The sequence below is a fragment of the Drosophila busckii genome, chromosome 2R (assembly GCF_011750605.1).
Source record: "Drosophila busckii strain San Diego stock center, stock number 13000-0081.31 chromosome 2R, ASM1175060v1, whole genome shotgun sequence".
Taxonomy (NCBI): Eukaryota; Metazoa; Arthropoda; class Insecta; order Diptera; family Drosophilidae; genus Drosophila; species Drosophila busckii.
The window spans coordinates 2216071-2235886 of NC_046605.1; the positions used below are offsets into that span (position 1 = coordinate 2216071).

The 19816-nt window shown below is 40.4% G+C and overlaps 3 protein-coding genes across 6 annotated transcripts in view; 1 reads left to right on the top strand and 2 right to left on the bottom strand.

Moving 5' to 3' along the window:
* Positions 1-19816, top strand: part of LOC108595903 (transcription factor kayak) — a 35260-nt gene that overhangs the window by 10363 nt on the left and 5081 nt on the right. Inside the window, exons 1-8 of one of the 4 annotated variants that reach the window (XM_033293253.1) lie at positions 9368-9528; positions 9596-9663; positions 9728-10416; positions 10489-10621; positions 10726-10910; positions 11050-11994; positions 17918-18183; positions 19712-19813. In XM_033293253.1, the coding sequence (XP_033149144.1) occupies positions 9609-9663; positions 9728-10416; positions 10489-10621; positions 10726-10910; positions 11050-11994; positions 17918-18183; positions 19712-19813 (2375 nt within the window). In that variant the 5' untranslated portion in view covers positions 9368-9528; positions 9596-9608. Of the gene's footprint in view, positions 1-7776; positions 7916-9367; positions 9529-9595; positions 9664-9727; positions 10417-10488; positions 10622-10725; positions 10911-11049; positions 11995-12583; positions 12832-17917; positions 18184-19711; positions 19814-19816 lie in introns of those variants that run through there. The other 3 variants (XM_033293251.1, XM_033293252.1, XM_017981194.1) reach the window with 3 other exon arrangements.
* Positions 607-1548, bottom strand: LOC108595911 (serine protease 3-like). The gene is made up of 2 exons (XM_017981202.2): positions 1310-1548; positions 607-1261 (listed from the first exon to the last, which is right to left on the bottom strand). Exons 1-2 carry the CDS (start codon positions 1516-1518, stop codon positions 697-699), a joined length of 774 nt encoding a protein of 257 aa, XP_017836691.1. The 5' UTR covers positions 1519-1548; the 3' UTR covers positions 607-696.
* Positions 3924-7666, bottom strand: LOC108595912. The gene is made up of 4 exons (XM_017981203.1): positions 7472-7666; positions 6037-6164; positions 4279-4332; positions 3924-4217 (listed from the first exon to the last, which is right to left on the bottom strand). The coding sequence occupies exons 1-4, from the start codon at positions 7551-7553 to the stop codon at positions 3990-3992; spliced, it is 492 nt and encodes a 163-aa protein (XP_017836692.1). The 5' UTR covers positions 7554-7666; the 3' UTR covers positions 3924-3989.

Below are 19816 nucleotides of genomic sequence, written 5' to 3' on the forward strand. Positions count from 1 at the left end.
AAATAATGGAACTAAATGCCCAGCCCCATTCCCAAAACTCCCACACGCTGACCCAACACTGACAGCTAGCAAGCATTTATAAATGTATACAGTTATATATATATACTAGTGACTGTGACTATGACAAGTCTCGAGTAAAATTTACAATGTGGCACACACACCTTTCAACGCGCGCAACTCTCTGACATGCCACACAGACAAAAAAAAGACAGACAGAGTAGCCCCTGGAGTGTATTGGCCCACTTTTCATTGCTTGTCTGCTTGTTTTTCGTCTACGCAATTTACATATAAATACGAATTTTTGTGGACAGCAACAGTCCATTGGGATTTATGTGCGTCTAATGTTATCGATACTTTCGATAATTGCGCAAAGTTTTTACTTTGGAACTTTTCCCACATGTAAATCAACAAGAGGAATTTTTGCAATTAGCATGCAATTTAAATTGCTACAGCAACTCAACAGCTTAAGAGCTTTGTTGAACGTACTGCTCAAATTTGAAATTTATTAAGGGTTTTCCAAGCTATTTTCGGGAAATTTAGGAAACACTGTATAATGCTGTATATAATGCTATCGATACTGTCGAATAAATTCACTGGCAATTTCAATTAATCAATAATCACTTTTAATTTTATCACTTCAGTTTCATACACAGCAGCGCTTTTAATACAATGTTATCGATACTATCGATAGTTTGCTTAGTAGGAAATGCCTGAAACCTCCTTGATCCAGTGCAAATAGCTGGTCACGCGAGCAAAACCCGCTGGCTCGCCACGCTCACAGCCATAAATGTGTGTAAAGGAAGCAACACCCACCAATTGTTTGCTGCTGCTTAAGACAAGTGGACCACCCAAGTCGCCGCTGCAGGTGGAACTCTTATTGGGCGTGGCCACACAGAGCACCTTGCTGGAAGCCTCCACCTTGCCGTACGCATCCTCACACTTGGCAGCCGAAATAATGCTTAGGCTTGTGTACTGCAGTGTATTGGCGTAGTCAAAGTCCCATTGCGAAGTGAAGCCCCAGCCGGAGGCTATAGCCTGCTGTCCAGCATAGGTAGCATAGCTGCTGGCAAGCGCTGGCAGCTGCACCTTGTTGATGTAAGCACTGAACGCTATAACTGGCGTCTTGATCAACGCAATGTCGTTGGTCAGCGGCTTGGCAGTGTAGTCAGGATGTGGTATAAAGCCAGCGGGGTAAACCACTTGATAGAGCTTGGCTGTGGTGCGCTGTGTGGCGCCATAATAGACAATTGCATTATCAGCGCTATGAATGAAAGATAAGATAAGTCAAACTATACAGATAACTACTTACCCCACTATACAATGCGCAGCTGTAAGCAGCCATTGATTGCCAATGATGCTGGCGCCACAGAAAAAAGTGTCACCTGCCTTCGCAATGCTTAGACCCACTTGATACGGAAATTGTCCCTCAGCAGCAGCATGTCCATTAGTAATTCTGCCCTGCATGGGCTCTGCCTGCGCACAGGCAATAGCCAAGGCTAAAACTAAAAAGTGCTTCATGTCGCAGCGCGTTGCTTTGCTCAACTGTTTGAACAGTTGCTCTGCAGCTAACGTTTTATTTAAAGTGTCTTTATCAAAAATTCAAGTGCTTCAGGTGTTGCTTATAGATAGCCACATCTGAAGTGTTCAAAGCTATCTACAACGGATATGGCTATTACAATTGGCTATATCGTTGCTGCGTGTCTATATTTTTAATTAATTTATGTTACAAGTACTTTCATTTTCATTACTTTCGCCTCATTGGCTTAAGTTAATATTTACTTGTCTCGCTGCTTGCCACAATATTGTGCGGCTGCCTTAATTGGCACATAAAAATTATGAATTGTTTATATGCTTAATTGCTCTACTTTTATGCATATTGCTTGTCCTTGGTTATCTCTTTTTGGACTTTACTTTACATACATTTTATATATTGATAAACATGTTCAAAATGATTGATGATGTGCCGAATGAACTTAAACATTCATAAGCCAAAGTTGTGACCATAAGTTACAATTTTCAATTAGTTTAAGCAAAGTCTTTAAGCTTTTTCAATCTCTTTACCACATACGCCCCAAGTTATGTCCCTTGACTTGGCATTTATTTCAAGTTCAAACTTTAAGCTTCTAAGCTCAGCTGAGCTCAGCTCAAAAGTTTGATTTGTGCTCTCTAAGTTACTTTCTTTATTGCGCTCTCGCTTACATTGCAGCAAAAAGTTTGCTTGTTAACTTGTTGCCACAGAGTTTCAGGTTTATTGGCTTTGTTAAGCGGCGCCGCACTGCAATGAAATATGTTTTTCGATTTTAATCCATGCGTCGTTTATTGAAACTGCCAAATGCCAAGGCATACACACTAAAAAAAGGGAGCATGTGTATGCATAAATGGGGCGTGGCAGGGGCCGACAAGTCAAGCTGCTGCTACATGGCGTATGACGGCGACGATTTGTTTGCCAAGTAAACAGAGCAGTTTTTGCTTTTGCTTTGTTTTATGTTCGAAAGCGTGTCAAGGGAGCCCCCAAAAAGACCAAAGCAGAAAACCAACGTCAAATGTCAGCGACAAAGGCAGCAACTGACAGTTTGTTGTTGTAATTGCTGTTGCTATGAAAAGTGAACAACAACAACAACAAAGTGTTGCCTGCAAGTGATTTTTATTCAATTTGCAAGATTTCAATGAATTTTATGCATAGATTAATGATTAATATGCAGCACAGCCAAACGAATTTTGTAACTACGAAATGCAATTTGCAATAAATTGAGCAACACTTTGGCATTTTATTTAATCAAGCTTGAAGCTTTTTCCATAAGCTTGTCAAAGTAGTTCTAACTAGAGCTGGGAAACTATCGATAGTAGCCCCATTCGATATTTTCGATGCTTTGAGAGCGAAGATCGTTGTTTTTGTACGGCAAAAATTCAAAATATAAGCAATTTTGAATGTTATAAGAAATATTTTATATATTTAATGATATAAAAGTAAAACTGAACATATTAGAGATCAAACTTATCATTTCATTTCAGTATGATGTACAAAGAATTTTAACCTAACATAACATAGGAAACTTAATGGAAGATCAACTCCCTAACATAAAAAGAAAATTCAAGTGTTCAAAATATAAAAAAATAACATAAGAATTCTTTGCAAATTAGATACAATCGCATTGAAAATTTTTCACGCCATTTTACATTGCGACAAAACTATCGATGGTGCCTCAGAAGGTAAAAAATTTTTTTTTACTTGTAAAAGTCGGTAACCCTTTTTGGCCTTGGTATCTGTTCTTTCAGCCCAGATGGGCGCGCCGGCTAGTCAAACAACTAGCGTTAAGTAAAAATTTCATACCTCGAGAGTACCAACGATAGTTTCCCAGCTCTAGTTCTAACAAAATAGTTCAATAAATGTGTGCCACACATAGCTGAGATGAAAATGAAACTACGAAGCATTTCTCTGGTGTATGAGTTGACATATTTACTTAATTAACTTGTGGCAGCTGCTCCTTTAGCCTTTACAGCTGCACTTGTAGTTGTTGTTAATGTTTGCGTTAAGCAGCTTCAACGGTGTGTGTGTGTCTTGAGCTTATTTATCACTTAATCAAAGCCAGTGTATTGCCAATTAAAAGCGCACACACACGCACATTTAGTGTGTGTGTGTGTGTTTGCTTTTGTTGCTTGTGTGTTTATTTAGTGACATTTTAATGCACGTTTTGCACTTGAAGATATTTTGAACAACAATTAGAACGCATAAAAACATCAGCAAATCATTGGCAAACGCAGCAAACTGTGCCATTAGCTGGAATTTATGTTTGCTTTTAACGCATATTTAATTTGTTTTAATTAACAGCCAATTGAAGGCAACAAATGCAAAACATATTGCGGTCAAGTAGAACGGAAATGACCTCAGTTTAGTAAATAAAATGCAATTGACTTTGGCTTGATTTAAAAGCTTAAAATTGGCATTTTATTTGACATTAGTGTGGCTCAACCACAAAAACTATTTGATGCTAATTACAGCTGCTACACATGAACAGCAGCAGCAGCAGCAGCATCAAGCAACTAAGGCTTAAAGCACTGCTGCAGCCACTTTTTCCAGGTATAATGGCATTGTGATTGAGTCCTGCCCCCGAGCCACTTGAATTGTAAACGCGTCCGTTGTGGCCATTGCACAGATTCTGCTGGCAACTGCGAAAGTAAAAGCGAAACGATGCATCTGTTCTAACGCCATTGAGTACCTGCAATAGTAAAAAAAAAAACCTTTTTTTTGCACTGTGTTTGTGGCTAACTGCGTCTTACCAGCGGCTTGTCCTGACAGTCACGTGCGAAGGAAATCACTTTGCTGGCATTGTGCTGGCGGCGATTTATGAAAAGAGAGCATAGGGAACGTGTTACAAAATTTAAGTTTAGCTACGTCTACAGATAAAAATACAGAAGTGTCAATTGAACAAATAGTGAACTTAAAGTTAGACTACTATTGATGGGGCTCGCCCACTGCTAAGCACAACTCTAAGTAAGAAATTACGACTTAACTTAACTTAAGTTAACTTAACATTAGCAGTGCTAACATATCCATAAACTGTCTTATAACATTAACGTCCTCAACTTAGCAGTGCTCGTCGTTCCCATTAAATGTATGTTAATGCATTATCAAATATTCTATGCCCACTGCCCTTTGGCAATTATAATGCGATTAATGCGTTACATGTCCATTGCCTAGGGCAACAAGATGAGCAACACATGTTCGATTTCCCAGCCAGCCATGCCATAAAATTAAGCTCAGTTGGCTACAGTTTTATTGAAAGCATAAGTTGTGAATTGCATGGGAAATGAACTTTGTGTAATTGCATTATATACAAAGCAGCAATGAAGCATTTACGCTGTAGCTTTGAATCGAATCGAGTTGAGTTGAGTTCAGTTGAGTTGTGTAGCGAAGCAAAACGCGCTGAGTTTGAGTTTTGCCTTTTGTATAAATTTTTTGTTGCGTGCCTGTGCCTTTGATGGCAGCAAATTCAATCAAACAAAGAGTTCAAGGCTTTGCACGACTAATGAAGCGCTTGCAAAATGTTTATCTGTAAGATACAAAGATACAACGAGAGCGGCACAAACTGCTGCGACGACAGCCAAAGCAAAGTTAATGTTGACTTTAGCTTCAGACTAAGCCTGGCAGCACATTAAGCTGCGTAAAGCCTTTTTGCTCCACATGTATGTGTGTGCGCATATGTATGTATGTGTCTGTGTGCTCGCTTCAAGTAGCTCTTGGCTGCTGCGGCTTTTTTTATATGCCCTGCTGACTTTTCATTAAATTATGGTAATGGATTTTTTATGCACTCAACGCTTTTTGTTTTTGTTTTTTTGTCTTTTTTTGGCTGGGGCGTGACTTTTGTCTATGCCAATTGACTTGCTTTCTACCATTTTTGGCTTTCAAATTTAAAGCTGCAATGTCAACAGACGCAATTTCACATGCAAGTCAAGCCGTCAAGCTGGCGCGCGTGTTTGAAGCTGTAGCCAAAGTTTTGTATTTCCTTATAACTGCCACTAAGTTCAGACAGACAGACAGACAGACAGACACGACAAGCAGCTGCCATTTGCATGCCAAGTTGTTACAGTAAATTGCAGCTCGGGTTGTCTCCTGCGGCGGCGTCCCAAAGTGCGTAGCAGCGCAAACAGTTGCTGAGCTTTGTGCGCTTTAAATTAACAATTTATATTGCCTCTGTATGTTGTGTAGATTGCCGGACATATATAACATTATAGCCAACTATATTGACTTTGCAACAAACTAAAAGTTTAGCGACGACAAAGTGCAATGTGCATATAAATGTAATTTAAAATGCCACTCAAAAGGCTAGCGCAAGTTACACACATTACGCATACGCCACATGTGCGCCCAATGGACATCATATATTCAATTACGTTGAGTTTTTTTTATGTGCGCTTTAGTTTAATAGCATTGCAACTCGCTAATTTGTTAGCAACCTTTGTAGCCAAACAAAGTTTTTTGTGGCAAGCTTGCGACTTTGTTGCGTGCAACAAAATGTTGTGTGTGTTTATACTTACGATTGCTTCTTGCCGCACAGTCAGGCAGTACTTCTTGGTGCAGTTAATGGGCTTCAGGGCGCTGGCATTGTTCAGGCAACGCATATCGGAGTAACCATCCAAATAGCTGCAGGCATAACACTCAAGTGCTGCAATACAATGTGGAGACGTTTGTTGAACGAGGTCAAGATGCTAACGCTAACGCTTTCGCTTTCGCTGCGGCTGTTGCTTTTCTTAGAACATTATGTGTTATTTATACTTATGAACAAATCTATAAAAATACAATTAATATATAGCATGTATATATCTGTATGCTTAGCCACATTAATTGCACTAAAGTGAGAGAAAAGTTTTTGGCAACAGACTCGCTGTCGCGCTGCCAAGTGGCACAACACAACACATCTCACATCGTCCTCGACATGTATGCCCCCCGCCCAGCGTTATAATCTATATATAACTATCAATATGCGTTTTGTGTAATAACAGTGACGTCAATGGCGGCACAAGAATAGCAACAGGCACATTGGCCACATTGTCTATATACATTTTTTTTTTTATATTTCATTTTGTTGCGCCTACAGCTTTTTGTGTAAGCAAATTTTATTTCATGACACGAGACTTCATAAAAATACAATAATCATTGAAAGAAAACGACCCTGTGCTCAGACTATTGTTCTTGCGCCCCACACTCCACCCACCCCACCAACACTCGACCCAATAGTCATTCAGATTTTGTGTGAAATTTGAAATTTACGTTAATTTCTCTTAGTAGCTAGTCAATTGGCACAGGCACGCTTCGAATTCGCCGTATTGCGTATACGTATAATTATCACAGTGTGCACAAGGCAAACAAATAGTTGACAGATAGCAAGCAAAATGATTTCATATCAGTATTGTACAGATAAAATAATATTATTTACAATAGTCAATTGGCATGATAAAGTTTTATATATGACGCTTGTAAGTGATAAACTAAGCATGTCCATATCGATAGTATCGATTGGCAATTGGTATGCAAAGTAATTTCAATTATTAAAAGCAGATATGCTTGCTTTTGCACCACTGTGCTGTAGCTAAAAATATTGCGTTATGCATTGAAAATCTTTTGAGAAATGATTTGTATCAACTTTTGTGTAGCAATCAATAAATTATATTGCGGTCACTTGAGACTGATGTCGACAGCTGAGCGCAGCGCAGAGCAGCGCAGCGTTGTGTTTATTAAGTAGATATTGTGTTGAATAGACAGCACACAAAGTTCAGGCGAAAATACGTCAGCGGTTTGAGGCACAAGAGTTCTCGGAACGTGCCCAACGCATATTCATTTTCATTTTCATACCTGATTTCGTCTCTTCTCTAGACTAAATGTCGCAAACAGTCAGCTAATTAAATGGGGATGAAGCGTAGCGTGGGAAGGAGCTACACACAATTGAATTCACGTTTTTCTCGGTATACAAACCATTGCTTAGAGCTGTTGTGCCCAAGCTGACAACCAATGTGACATAAAATGTCCAAATAAACGAGCCTCTGCCTTGGGGCATGCTCGCACTTCTCTAAGCTCGACAAGTGACTTGGATGGGCTCGTTTTGCTTGCTACTTATTGCTTATTGACAGTGTGTGTCTGCAAATGATTTGCTTGCTGTGCTTGACAGCGCTGTGGAATTGCAACTGATAACTCATAACTTGAAATTGACTTTCGCACTTAAATAACCTATGCGTTATCTAAAGATTCTCTCACACTCTCGCTCTTCTCTCTCTTTGCAGCCTGAACGCTATGTGCCTGGTTCGCCTATCTTTCGAGAAACTAGCACAGTGCTCAATGCCACGCCCACAGCACCAATAACAGCTGCGCCCACAGCAGCAACAACGAGCGCTTCACCCAATTCCCGCAGTCGTGGTCAAGGTAAGTTCGACAGGCTCAATTCTCACTAAGCTGCAATGCAAACAACAACAGCAGCAAAAGCAAAATAAACCAGCGGCGAAACAATATTTCAGCTGCAAATCGCTTTAGTTATGACAGCTGGCCGACCATGGAAATTTTTTGACAAAACTATTAAAAAAAAAAAACTGCTCCAGGCAGCTGTAAGGAATTTTGTGGTAACCGCGCCATGGGGCGTATGAGTGATGTAAAAATGTTTATTTGTTTACGGAAAACATGTGCAGCTTACGAGTTCACAGAACTAATGGACAATACAGGGAACGTACAATGAGATTAGCTGGGATTAGACTTCATAAAAACAAATGTTTAAATCTTTTAAATGCTGCCGCATATGTAGCGACTGCAACTAAAAATGCCAAATATGCCAAGTAGTAGTTATTAGCAACAGCTAAATGAAATTTAACATATGGCATGTCATAAGTAGAGTCAACACTGCGTATGCGTGTTATACAAATAAAAGAAACATTTTTGTGGCTGCCTAACTAGAGTAGAGCATATGTAAGCGCGCCAGCAAAGCTATGTGTGTGTATACAATACTAATTATGTTGTCTAAACTAAGCAAAACTATGGGGCGTATACGTGTTGATTATCATGTCAATGGCTGTGGGTGGAACAAAAGGCCATTGGCCTTTGCCAAATCTTGACTTCGACTTTTGGCCCATAAGCATTCTAATTTGAAGTCTTTAGCACTGATTTGGCATTGATTATTTATTTAGACTTGTTTGGCGCTTATTACACGAAAATGTTTTTATGGCCTCAGCCTTACAGCCCAGGTGCAATGTAAACAACAACAAGTGTGCGCTGAGTGAGTGAGTCTGGCGTGTTTTGGGAAGTCGCCTCATTTTGCCGCAAACAATTATTTGCGGAATTTGATTATACTGCGTTCCATACTAAATAATCGCTTATTGTGCTCCAGCTCTCCTTCCTCTTCTTTGGCTGTTGTTATTGTTGTTTAGTGCTTTCCACGAAAAATCTCTAATTTGTTTACGCATCGCTAAAATTTATATAAAAACGGTAAAGCACCCAACGGAAATTCGTCGCCAAGTGCTAAGAACTTAATGGCAGCTGACTTTGAAATACACTTTAATAACAATTTGTTGTCTAATAAAAAAAAGAAGTGTTTGTAAACAGCTTAGAAATTCAAATTAAGTCGATAGCTGAGCTTTGTCGATCGCTGTTAGTATCTTAAATACCAAATGTGGTCACACTTAAATGCAAAAACTCGACGAATAAAATAAGTGTTTGTAAACAGCTTAGAAATTCAAATTAAGTCGACTTATAATATCGATAGCTGCGCTTTATCGATCGCTGTTAGTATTTTAAATACTATACATGGTCACACTTAAATGTAAAAACTCAACGAAGCGTGCTTTGAGACATAAAAAATTTTTATAATTTAGCAATGACAAATTTCGCTGTTACAAACTTGAGTACAACATTGGCATGCCGCTTTGCCAACTATCCAAGTGTATATCATAAAAATAACACAAGCGCTTAGCTCTCTCCACTGACGCATTTAATGGATGAATGTGCGGGAATGCGAGTCGAGTGGGAGTTGGAATGGCAGTTAACTAAGAGTTGAGTGTTTGATTGTGGCGCTAATGTCAGCCCTACCATTTATTGATTTTACTTGTGTTGATTTAGGCAACGCGATTAGATGTTGATTAGAAGCATATGTTGTTCAGTTGGGATTAAAACCAGCTTGGGTCGCAGTTGAGTCAAGCGTATTTTATGGTAGGCCTATTAAAATAAGACTTATGTGTAATCTACTTGCAGCCATGACAATATCTGTTTCACATGCCGCAGCACAAGGCAATGCACCGAGGCACAGTGGCAACAACAACTCCAGCTCCAGTTCCAGCACAAACTCCAATTGCAGCACAAAGCCGCTGCCTGGCTACATGAGTACGCGCTCGGCAGCAATGATGGCTTTGGCTTTGGGTCAACAGTCCACAGCAGAAAGAAGCAAAAGCAAGAAGACCACAAGCACAACCACGCCCACACCTACACCCACGCCGCCGCCCACAAGCAACGCCTCGCCACGCACGCATCATAGAACTGTGTCCACAGCACAGCGTGTTGGCAATAGTCGTGCCACGCCCACAAGCACGCCATTACCGCCGCCGCCCACTTCCAAGCCCAGCACGCCGACAGCAGCGCGTGCCGCTGCACAATTGAATGGCATGAGCATTAACTCGGGCGGCAGCAATTCCAGTGGCTCCGACAATGATGGCTTCAGCACCTCGGGCTCCACCACAGCCACCGCATTGAGGCGTTTGTATTTTAAGAGCGGCCGCAGCATTAAGAACAAACTGAATGCATCAACAGCCTCAGCGGCCGTCGCAGCAGCAGCAGCGACGCCCTTGAACAGTTTGCCGCTAAGCGCCGTGTCCAGCGCCTATCATCAAACAGTGGGCGGTGTGGGCAGCGCCATGCATGCCATGGGCGTGGCTGGTGTACCCAAGGTAACCAACAACAAAGCGAATGCGAATGCGAAAACTGCGCTAAAACTCACTTAACCCGTCTTTTGTTTTTAGCTGGTTGTAATGGGCACCTCGTCAGCCTCTATACCCGACACCAACATCAACACATCCACAGACTCGGCCTGCACGCTCATCACCAACGTAACGCACACGGACACATCGGAGACCTGCGACTCGCTGGATCTCGGTGGGTGCTCGCGCTCTTGCATTGATTGATTGTTTGTAATTAATCGAACTAATCAAAATTGTGACGACCTTTTCTCCCCGTTGCTTGTTGTTTGTTGTTCGCAGGCGACAATTCCGGTCCGAGCGAGCCGCTGTTTAGCTCGCTGGAGGAGCCGCTGCTTACGGCCATACAAATCGATTCCGAGCATGAGACAGTCAACATTGGCGGCGCCACTGAGCTGGAACTAACGAGCTGCACGCGCTCGCGCTACGCACAGCGGCCGGACATGAATCTGCAGGACAGCACCGAGGTACGAACTTTAGCCTTTAACCAGAGCAGCCCGCAGACAAATTAATGTAATTAGTGCAGCACAAAAAGCAAAAATATTGCGTGGGCGTTTTTGCTACTACTATAAATTTACAAAATATTATTTTAAATTCAATTAACAGAGCCAGGAGAGCTGCCTGTCCATACTAACGGGCGAGGCAACCTCAACTACTCCACTGTTGGCCACAACGCGTCAGCCCAGCACAGCGCCGCCGCCCACACGCGCTCGTGAGCACTTTACGTTTGATCTGCCGCAGTCGCCCAAATCCGCACGCAGCAGCGAAAAGGCGCGCAGCCATTTTAGCTTCAAGGAGGATGCACAACAGAAGCGAACGCGCAATGATGCCAAACAGCAGCAGCAGCAGCAGCAACAACAACAAAAGCTGAAGCTATCACCATCTGGCAATGCGGGCAACGCTGCCAATCAGCGCAAATATTCCTCGAGTTCCTCCAGCGGCAGCAGCGAGCGCAATTTGCGCGATGTGGTGGCCGCCAGCGCTGGCAGCACCATGTTTCCATTTGATCGCGAGGCGCTCGACTATGAGCGCATACAGCGCGAATGCTTTGCGCCCAGCTCGGCGACAGCCAGCACCAGCAGCGATTCCGATGAAGCCGATCATTGCTCCGTCTATGAGCGCAAGCTTAGCTCTGATATATTCCAGCAATACTCGCGGCTTACACAACAGGAGCAGCAGCAGCAGCAACAGCACAACCATGAGCGAGATCGCGAGCGTCCGCCGTCGCGCAAGAACTCCAAGCGCATACGTCCAGATTCGGTTATACACACGACCATACGTGAGAATCAACAATATGTGCCGCAGTCGGATGCATTCTATCCGCAAGCCAAGTCCAGCAGCTCGCCCAGCGATCACTCCTACACTGAAATCAACAAGTTCGAGGACATTGCCAGCAAGTTTGAGCAAATACCGCCCAAGCATGGCTCCAACTCGAATCTTAATCTGCATCAGCTGCATATGCACAGTCCGGGCGCCATTAATGTGACAGCGAATCCTCTAGAGACGGCAGCAGTGTGTAAGCAGCCAAGAGCGACAATTGTTGTGCAGCAGGTGAGTTAAACAAAATAGCATAAGCAGTGGAAAATTTATACAAAGGCTTGTTGCTTGATTAACAAAATAACAAGCAACAATTTAATGCAAATTTTTAATGAGACATTTACTGCTTTAAAAACTCATTAAAATTAGTGTGGCGTTGCTTTTTCTTTTCGACTGACTGCACAACAAATTTTATATATTTTCAATTAATTAATGCTAGACTAGACTATATTTCCAAGAAAATCAGCTTGTCATTTTTCTTTTTTTTTCGTAGCATTGTCAGCTATAAAAGCTTTTTTCCAATTCATTATTGTTATTGTGTATATCTTGTTGCTTTAATTGCGAATTAATAACAATTTATACAAAGCTCATAATTAATTTAAGCACAAGATACTTGAGTTTATATGCTGCAAGTGCAGCGCTCTATCGCTCGCTCGCTCTTGCTTTGTGGCACATTTCCGCTTTTAGCTCTCAGTCAGTCTCACGCTCTTTCTCTCTCTCAGCGTGAGAACGCGCTGCTGCTTTTGTTAGCCCGGCGCTATCGCAGCTCATAAAAAGACTCGCCGCAGCTGCCGATCGATTCATTCACATGTTTACGATCCCACAAGCAACAACACGCAACTAAGAGCGAGCTAAAGCTAAAAGAAAAACAAAAAGTGCCTAAAATTTTCCTTGTGCAGCGTCATGTAAACTTGTGTGCATTATCAAGTTCAATTTGTAACAATTTGCTAAGCAGTGTTTAATAAAAAAAAGTGTGCTAAAGTTAAACGAGAACAATATAAACAATAACAATAAGCAATGGCGCCGTTCTATAAGCGCATCTGTCGCAGTTTGTCAAAGCGCTACAAGGAGGTAAATACACAAACAATATAAATTAGTCATAGTCTGGCTACAGATAAGATATATGCTTAGCATATAAATATTACTGTTAGATAAAGTAAATGTAAACTTTATAGCTTTTCCATAAGTTTCTACAAACTGCTCAGCGCGTTGATTTTTACACAATTTTTGGAAAATTTCATCTGTTCTGCCAACAATATTGTTGTAATGTGCAGACATAAATAAAATGTACCAAATTGTTGTTTATATAAATTATGATATCACGACTCATGCCGGCTGTTGACAGCTGTCAAAATAAACTACCAATAATAACAATTAAAAGAACAGCAAATAAATTCATATTGAAATGATGCCAAGGCACAGGTTGTCAGCATATAGTACAGACTTATATAGTATATAAGATTTATTTACTTTAATGAAGCAACACAACTTATGAGCAGCATATTTTATTTAATTAAAAATAAATATAGCTTGACTTAAGCTATTGTAATGTTTTTAACAAAATATATAATTTCCGCATGTTAAACAAATTGCTGGCAGCCAAAACAAAAACAGCGCAAAAAATATAAAAACAAGCGCGCATAGTATATAATAGAATTATTTCGCAGAAAATTGCTTAATAAATGTTGTCGTCAGATTTAAAAAAAAAAAGCTATAGATATATCAAAGCGGCTTCATTTCATTTGCATTACAATTTCCAAGGCTCATAAAGCCGAAATCTGATAAAACGCTTAGCCTTGCAAACATTTCCTGCGCAAATCAAAAAAAAGGAAAAAGAAAAACCTTTGAAAACTGCACATTGTTGTGTTTGGCATAAAACGTTTCATTAGCCAAGGTGCAGCCTTGCCGGTCAACTGCACACACACACACACACACACAGGTGAGTGTGTAAACAAGAAATAGCTTAGCGTTGTGGTGTGGGGCTGGAGGCTTGAAGTTTCCTGGCAAATATCAAAAACAGGCATGCAAATAGCATTCAGCGCTTTGTTCAGCTTTTGCATGTGTTTGTTGTCTATTGATTTTGCACTCGAGGGAGTGAGAGGGGGTGCAAGTGCCGTGTGGGTTATGGCAACAAAAAGCGTTAACATGAAAATGCATTTGTTATTGGGCCTTGAGTGTCAACAGCAATGCGTTTAAAGGCTAACGCCAAAGTCAACACGTTGTAAATTACGTATACGCTGCGTCTGCACAGCAGCAACCCAAAATTTAATTGCATATTTAATAAGTGAACCCAAAACTGTTCTATCTATACACTAATGAAGGTCGCGCAGTCTCTTTTTTAGCACACACATTATATAATTGAAAGCCATTAATATTAGAAATATACGTAGACAGTTTGTGTTTGTGTGTGGGGTTCAAATGCGGTTATTGACTTGGCAGCCAAAAGTATTGCTCAAATTTATTGTCAAGGCCTTGAAAGCTGAGCAGCTAATTTTAGGCTATTAAAAAGTTCACAGGCCACTTAAAGTGGTGGCGTATGCGTATTGTGTATACGCCGCGTTGAGCAGCTGGCTAGAATGGCATATTAATTACATTTTATTATTGCTCACGAGCACAGTGTGTCAATGTGTGCGGCACTGATTTATGCAAATGTTAGCAGCGCACCTGCCCTTAGGCGCTGCTCTTCCTGCTTTTTGCGCTGCCGCTGCCCGCGCATGCATTGACCTCAATTCGCTGCAGACCGCTGCACTGCTCTGTTGCAGTTCCATAAATAAACGCTGGCTATAAATAAGCAAGCGCGTATACAAAAACGGCAAAGAGCGAAATTCGTACAGTTTGCATTGCAAGAAAAATTCTTTCTGCGACTGGAGACGCGCCCACTCGCCCACACACACACACACACCTGAACTTTGCTCACTGCCTTTTGGCGTGTGTCCGCAATCAGAAGCTGTTGCTGTTGCTGAAGAGTCCGCCGCGGGAGCTGCTGTAAATTGCTTTGCGGGGCGCTGTAATGAGCAGTTGGCGCTGTGCCAGCTCCAAAAGAAAATATAAAACTAATCGTAAAAAGGGTTGCCGCGCAGATCTTGCTGTGAAAAGGACTTGCTAGTTCTTTATTTTGAGTTAATAGTGTGTAATAATATTTTCACAGCTCCTTAGCTAAAGAATTATTATATACTCGTAGAAAATGTAGCTAGTTCTTTATTTAGAATCCATATTAAAGTTTGTAATAATATTTTCACAGCTCTTTCTTTGCTTAATTATTAAACTTAGATCGTTGACTCTTAAATGTTGCTGGAGAAAGAAATTATTGCTTAATAATCTAACTAGTTTTTTATTTGGAAAGATCTTTGCTACATAAATATTAAACTTACTCGTAAGATGATTGACTCTTAAATGTTAGCTAGTTCTTTATTTGGAATTAAAGTTTTGTAATAATATTTTGACAGCTCTTTCCTAAAGAATTATAAACTTTACTCGTCAGAGGGTTAAATCTTAAATGTTGCTGTAGACAGACATTATTGTTTAATTATGTAGATAGCTCTTTGTATAGAAATCATATAAAAGTTTATAATAAAAATTTCACAGCTCTTATCTAACGGATTATTAAACATACTCGTAGAGAATGTAGCTAGTTCTTTATTTATAATTCATTTTAAAGTTTGTAATTATATTTTTACAGCTCTTTCTTTGCTATAGAATTATTAAACTTACTCGTGAGAGCGTTGAGTCTTAACAGTGGCTGTAGACCGAAATAATTGCATATTAAAGTTTGTAATAATAATTTCACAGCTTTTATCTAAAGAGTTATTAAACATACTCGTAAGTGGGTTGACTCTCAAATGTTGCTGTAGAACGAAATGTAGCTAGTTCTTTATTTAGAATTAAAGTTTGTAATATTATTTTCACAGATCTCTTCTTAAAAATTATTAACTTTACTCGCAAGAGGGTTGACTCTTATATGTTGATGTAGACAAAAATATATTGCTTAACAATGTAGCTAGTTCTTTATATAGAATTCAATTAAAGTTTGTAATAATAATTCTATAGCTTTTTCCAACAGAATTATTAGACTAATCGTAAAAAAGTTGCGTCTTATTTGCACATTAGAAGAAAAAAATGCCTGTAGATAGTTTGCCCCTCATAGTTTGTAATATTAATTCTCACACCTCATTCTTTGTTCTACTGCATATGCAACATGTTATCGATACTATCGATATTAGTCAGCTGCACTCAAATTCTTGAGCTGCTGCAACTCTTCACCCAGACATCGACAGCTGCCATACTTTAATTGAATGCTTAATGCAAATAGCAGCAGCAAACTTTTAGCTAACGAATTAATGCTCGCCACGCTTGTTGATTTTTCCCCAATGTGAAGTCTCTGCTAAAAGCTTTGACAGCCAGCAGCTGCTGCTTGCAATTTCTAGTCTTGCATTTGCCTGGACACACACAGAAACTAGCAACAAATGCTTTTCCTTATTGCAGCTTTCTTCCAAAAATAAACAAATGTGCGTTTTGCCATATGGCAATGTACAACAAAGTTGTATAAATTTAATGCCCCGTCTAAGTTTTGCAAGCGATTGAACAGCACAGAAAAAAAGAAAGGAAAACATAAAACTTAAAGCGCAAGTGATTTGGCTGCGCGCTTCAAACCAAAAAGTATGAGCTTTATTTTTAAACACATTTGTTTGTATTTTTAAACGTCGACAACGTATAATGAGCAGTTGTGGGGGTGGGTTTGGCTTCAGTGAGGTGTGAAATGAGCGCTGGCAGACATTGAAATTTTATGCACATATTTGGCATATTTTGAGTTGAAATTGTAATTTGCCAAATGCATTGTGGCCTCTAATCAAAACGCAAACACACTCGCTCAACATAAACAAAATAAGTGCATACTTCATACTTCATACGCCATGTGGGCTACAGCACGTAGTGCGTAATTGACAAAAACAAATCACAGCAACAACACAATTTGCTCTGTTGTCTATTTAAAAAGCTTTAAACATTTTATTTTCACACTCACGCAGCGCGCAGTGCTAATGGCCCAATTGAAAATTGATTGAAAACATACGCGCAGTGCAGGAAAAATGTAAATATGATCAACTAGGCTTTATATATAAAGCTGTTGTGCAATTTGTGTATAAAATGACATTTAATAAGCGCATAAATAATGCAAGTTACGCTTGCTCAAATAGTTGCGCATACCCCTTTGGGTAAACAATTAAAGCGCATAGAATTGAACTACGTGCGAGTTCACATGAAACGTACGCGCTATTGTTTTGTTATGGCGGGCACACAGTGCGTATGAGTGAAAATTGGCTCGTTAGCTGGCAGAAAATACTTGAAAGCAATGCTATAATTAGCCTTAACGTTTATGTAGTTTTAAGCTAACTGCAATTTATGGCACTTGCAGCTGCTTAAACTCGCTACTTGGTAACTTTACTCAGATTACGCATACGCCACATGTACTTTTGTCATCATTAAAAGTTAGTGCTTGGCGTGTAATCAGCAAAGAATTCGAGTTTGAGCTTGGAATTTAAACGCTCCCTAGTGAACGTTTGTCAAAGTTGCGCCAAGCTTCGAGATTTGCTACTGTGGCTGGCGTGTGTGGCATGTGGCATCATCAAAGGTGTAACACGCTCATTAAGCATACACACAAGCAGCTGTGTGTGTGTGTGTGTCTGTATTATTAATTAGACAGCAAAAGTTTTACCTTTTTTGGTGGCTTGGTTTGGGGGCCAATAAAATCTACAAATTAATTTCAGCTTGTTTGTTAAATTAATGCGCGCAGACTTATTTACGACACAGCTGCCACTTCATATATACATATGTTTCTATATGTGCTTATAAATTGGCCTGAATTTATGTCAAAACTTTGGCGCGCTTTAAGCTTTAAGCTGTGTGTGCTGCTTAAGCACATTGATTTGCCATTTACCTCGACACCAATTTGTGTGCTCAAGTACATATTTGTGCTACATTTGCTGTGTGTTGCCTGCCACACGCAATGGGCGTGTTAGCCCGAAACTTCAAGTGTCGAGATAAGCAGCAGTAACTATGTTAGTTAGTCGCCTTGAAATACAAATCGTGCGTTTGTTTATTGCGAATTGGCAAACGTAACTTAACTTAACTTCTCTCTCTCTCTCTCTCTCTCTCCTTGCAGCCCTCACTTAGCCTGGACAGCACAGTGGAGACGCTGCTGATTAAGAATGAGGGTGATTTCATTAGCGTGGAGCAGGGCAAGGAGCTCAATGCACGCAAGCGGCACTCGCAGCAGCTGCCACATGCGCCACACTCCGCCCAGTTGCATCATCATCAGCAGCAGCAGCAGCAGCAGCAACAACAACACAAAAGAGACGAGAACATGCGTCAGTTGCTGGATGTAACCAACACGCTTACAATTGAGGAATTGCGCGATTTCGAAATGCGGTAAGTTTGCCAGCGCATAAAAAACGCTTATGCACTATTATTCAATCATAATAAGCTTTGCGCAAATGATCAATTGCCTTTGACATTCATGCCCCACACATGTGTGCGTCACTCGCTCGACTTCAAATCCCATTTAAGCCACTGTCAACTGCAGTCATCTGCTCTAGCATAATTCTCTAGGCCATGCCGCCATTTGTTGCACTAGAAATTGTTTTGTTCTCATGGCATAATCAACGTGAAATGTCTGTTTAAGCTTTGCTAGTGTTTCAAGTTGCATAAGAGCAGCGCTGCTTTAATATGCTTTAATATATGAAAATGCTTAATCAATAATAGGTTTAAGTTATTGCAATCAATAGGCTGTTTATACTAGCTTACAGTTATGTTGCTACAGAGTTCATAATATTAATTTCACATAGGTGTGAAATATAATTCTATTGAGTTATAGAAACGATTTGCATGTTAAGCATTTGAAGCTCAAATATAAAGCAAAATTAAAGCTGAGGAATCTTAAGCTTAGTTTTGCTTTATATTTGAACTACAGACTACATATCAGACTACAATACAAAGTATAAGACTGAATTTTATTAAACTAATTTACAAATCATTTAAGAAATTCTTTAATTTATTAATTTTATTGCACTATACAATATTTAATACAAGCTGTAGCTCAGCTGTGAACATAATTTTGCTTAAATGGGTTAATTTACAGTTAAGTCTGCAGTCATTCTCTTTCCCATGCTCAGTTTACAGCTGCAGTCAAAACAAATCTGTCTCGCTCTAATCGTCCGTTGAGTGGTCTCTTAGCAGCGACGCTCTAACTCAGGCGCAGCAACTCAGAGCGATCAAGTGAACGAAAGACGCGAGCAGCGCTGCTTTCGCTGATAAGCAGCATAGGCTTGACCATGATACAATAATACAAGATAGCGCACTGCGCTCTTAGGTTACTTAGCTTCTTCTTCCTTTTTGCTGCTTTCTCGCTGACGCTCGTTCGTTTTGTATACAGTGTGAGCGGGAGCGAATGAAGCTAAGTACGCAAACACCCAAAAAGAAGAGTGCAGTCCGTTACCTTGTATTATTGTATCATGGACACGAGCAGCGCTGCTTTCGCTGATAAGCAGCATAGGCTTACGCTCTCTCAGTGGCTTGCGCTCTTTGAGTGTCTTGCGCTTTCTGATTGGCTTACGCTCTCTCCGTGGCTTGCGCTCTCAGCTTCGCTGCTTGCACTAAGATCAAAGTGTGTGTGAGGCTGGCAGCTAAGCGAGCAAGCGAGGTCAGTTGTGTTTGCAGTGTTGACGACTAAACAAGCAGTGCGGGAGTTGCGTGCATAAAATTAATAAATAATGCTCATAATTTATTTGCGCGCCAAATTGTATAGTTAAAAAACATAAAGTGCACTGCAGCATTAAAGTAAATAAAATAATTATAAGTGCCTGTTAATAGAATTTAACGTGTATTTGCATAATATTTAAATTGCTTTTAGTCTTGTTTGTCGGACGTTAAGTAAACGTTTATTTATTTACACTTGCAGCTATGGCTCGCCACACCACAGTCGCTCGCAATCAGTCAAAATGCCCGGCAGTCGTGCCTCGGGGCGGCCAAATCAGTTGTGTTTGCCACAGCAACGATCACGGTA

Excerpts from the sequence above, each read along its gene's own strand:
- LOC108595912 (XM_017981203.1), bottom strand. The coding sequence starts at position 7,553 with ATGCCCCAAGGCAGAGGCTCGTTTATTTGGACATTTTATGTCACATTG. Across the intron at positions 6,165-7,471 it reads CACAACAGCTCTAAGCAATG|CACTTGAGTGTTATGCCTGC; the intron begins GTTTGTATACCG and ends ATTGTATTGCAG. Across the intron at positions 4,333-6,036 it reads CTGTGCGGCAAGAAGCAATC|CACAATGCCAGCAAAGTGAT; the intron begins GTAAGTATAAAC and ends AATCGCCGCCAG.
- LOC108595911 (XM_017981202.2), bottom strand. The coding sequence starts at position 1,518 with ATGAAGCACTTTTTAGTTTTAGCCTTGGCTATTGCCTGTGCGCAGGCA. Across the intron at positions 1,262-1,309 it reads GCTGCGCATTGTATAGTGGG|CGCTGATAATGCAATTGTCT; the intron begins GTAAGTAGTTAT and ends TTTCATTCATAG.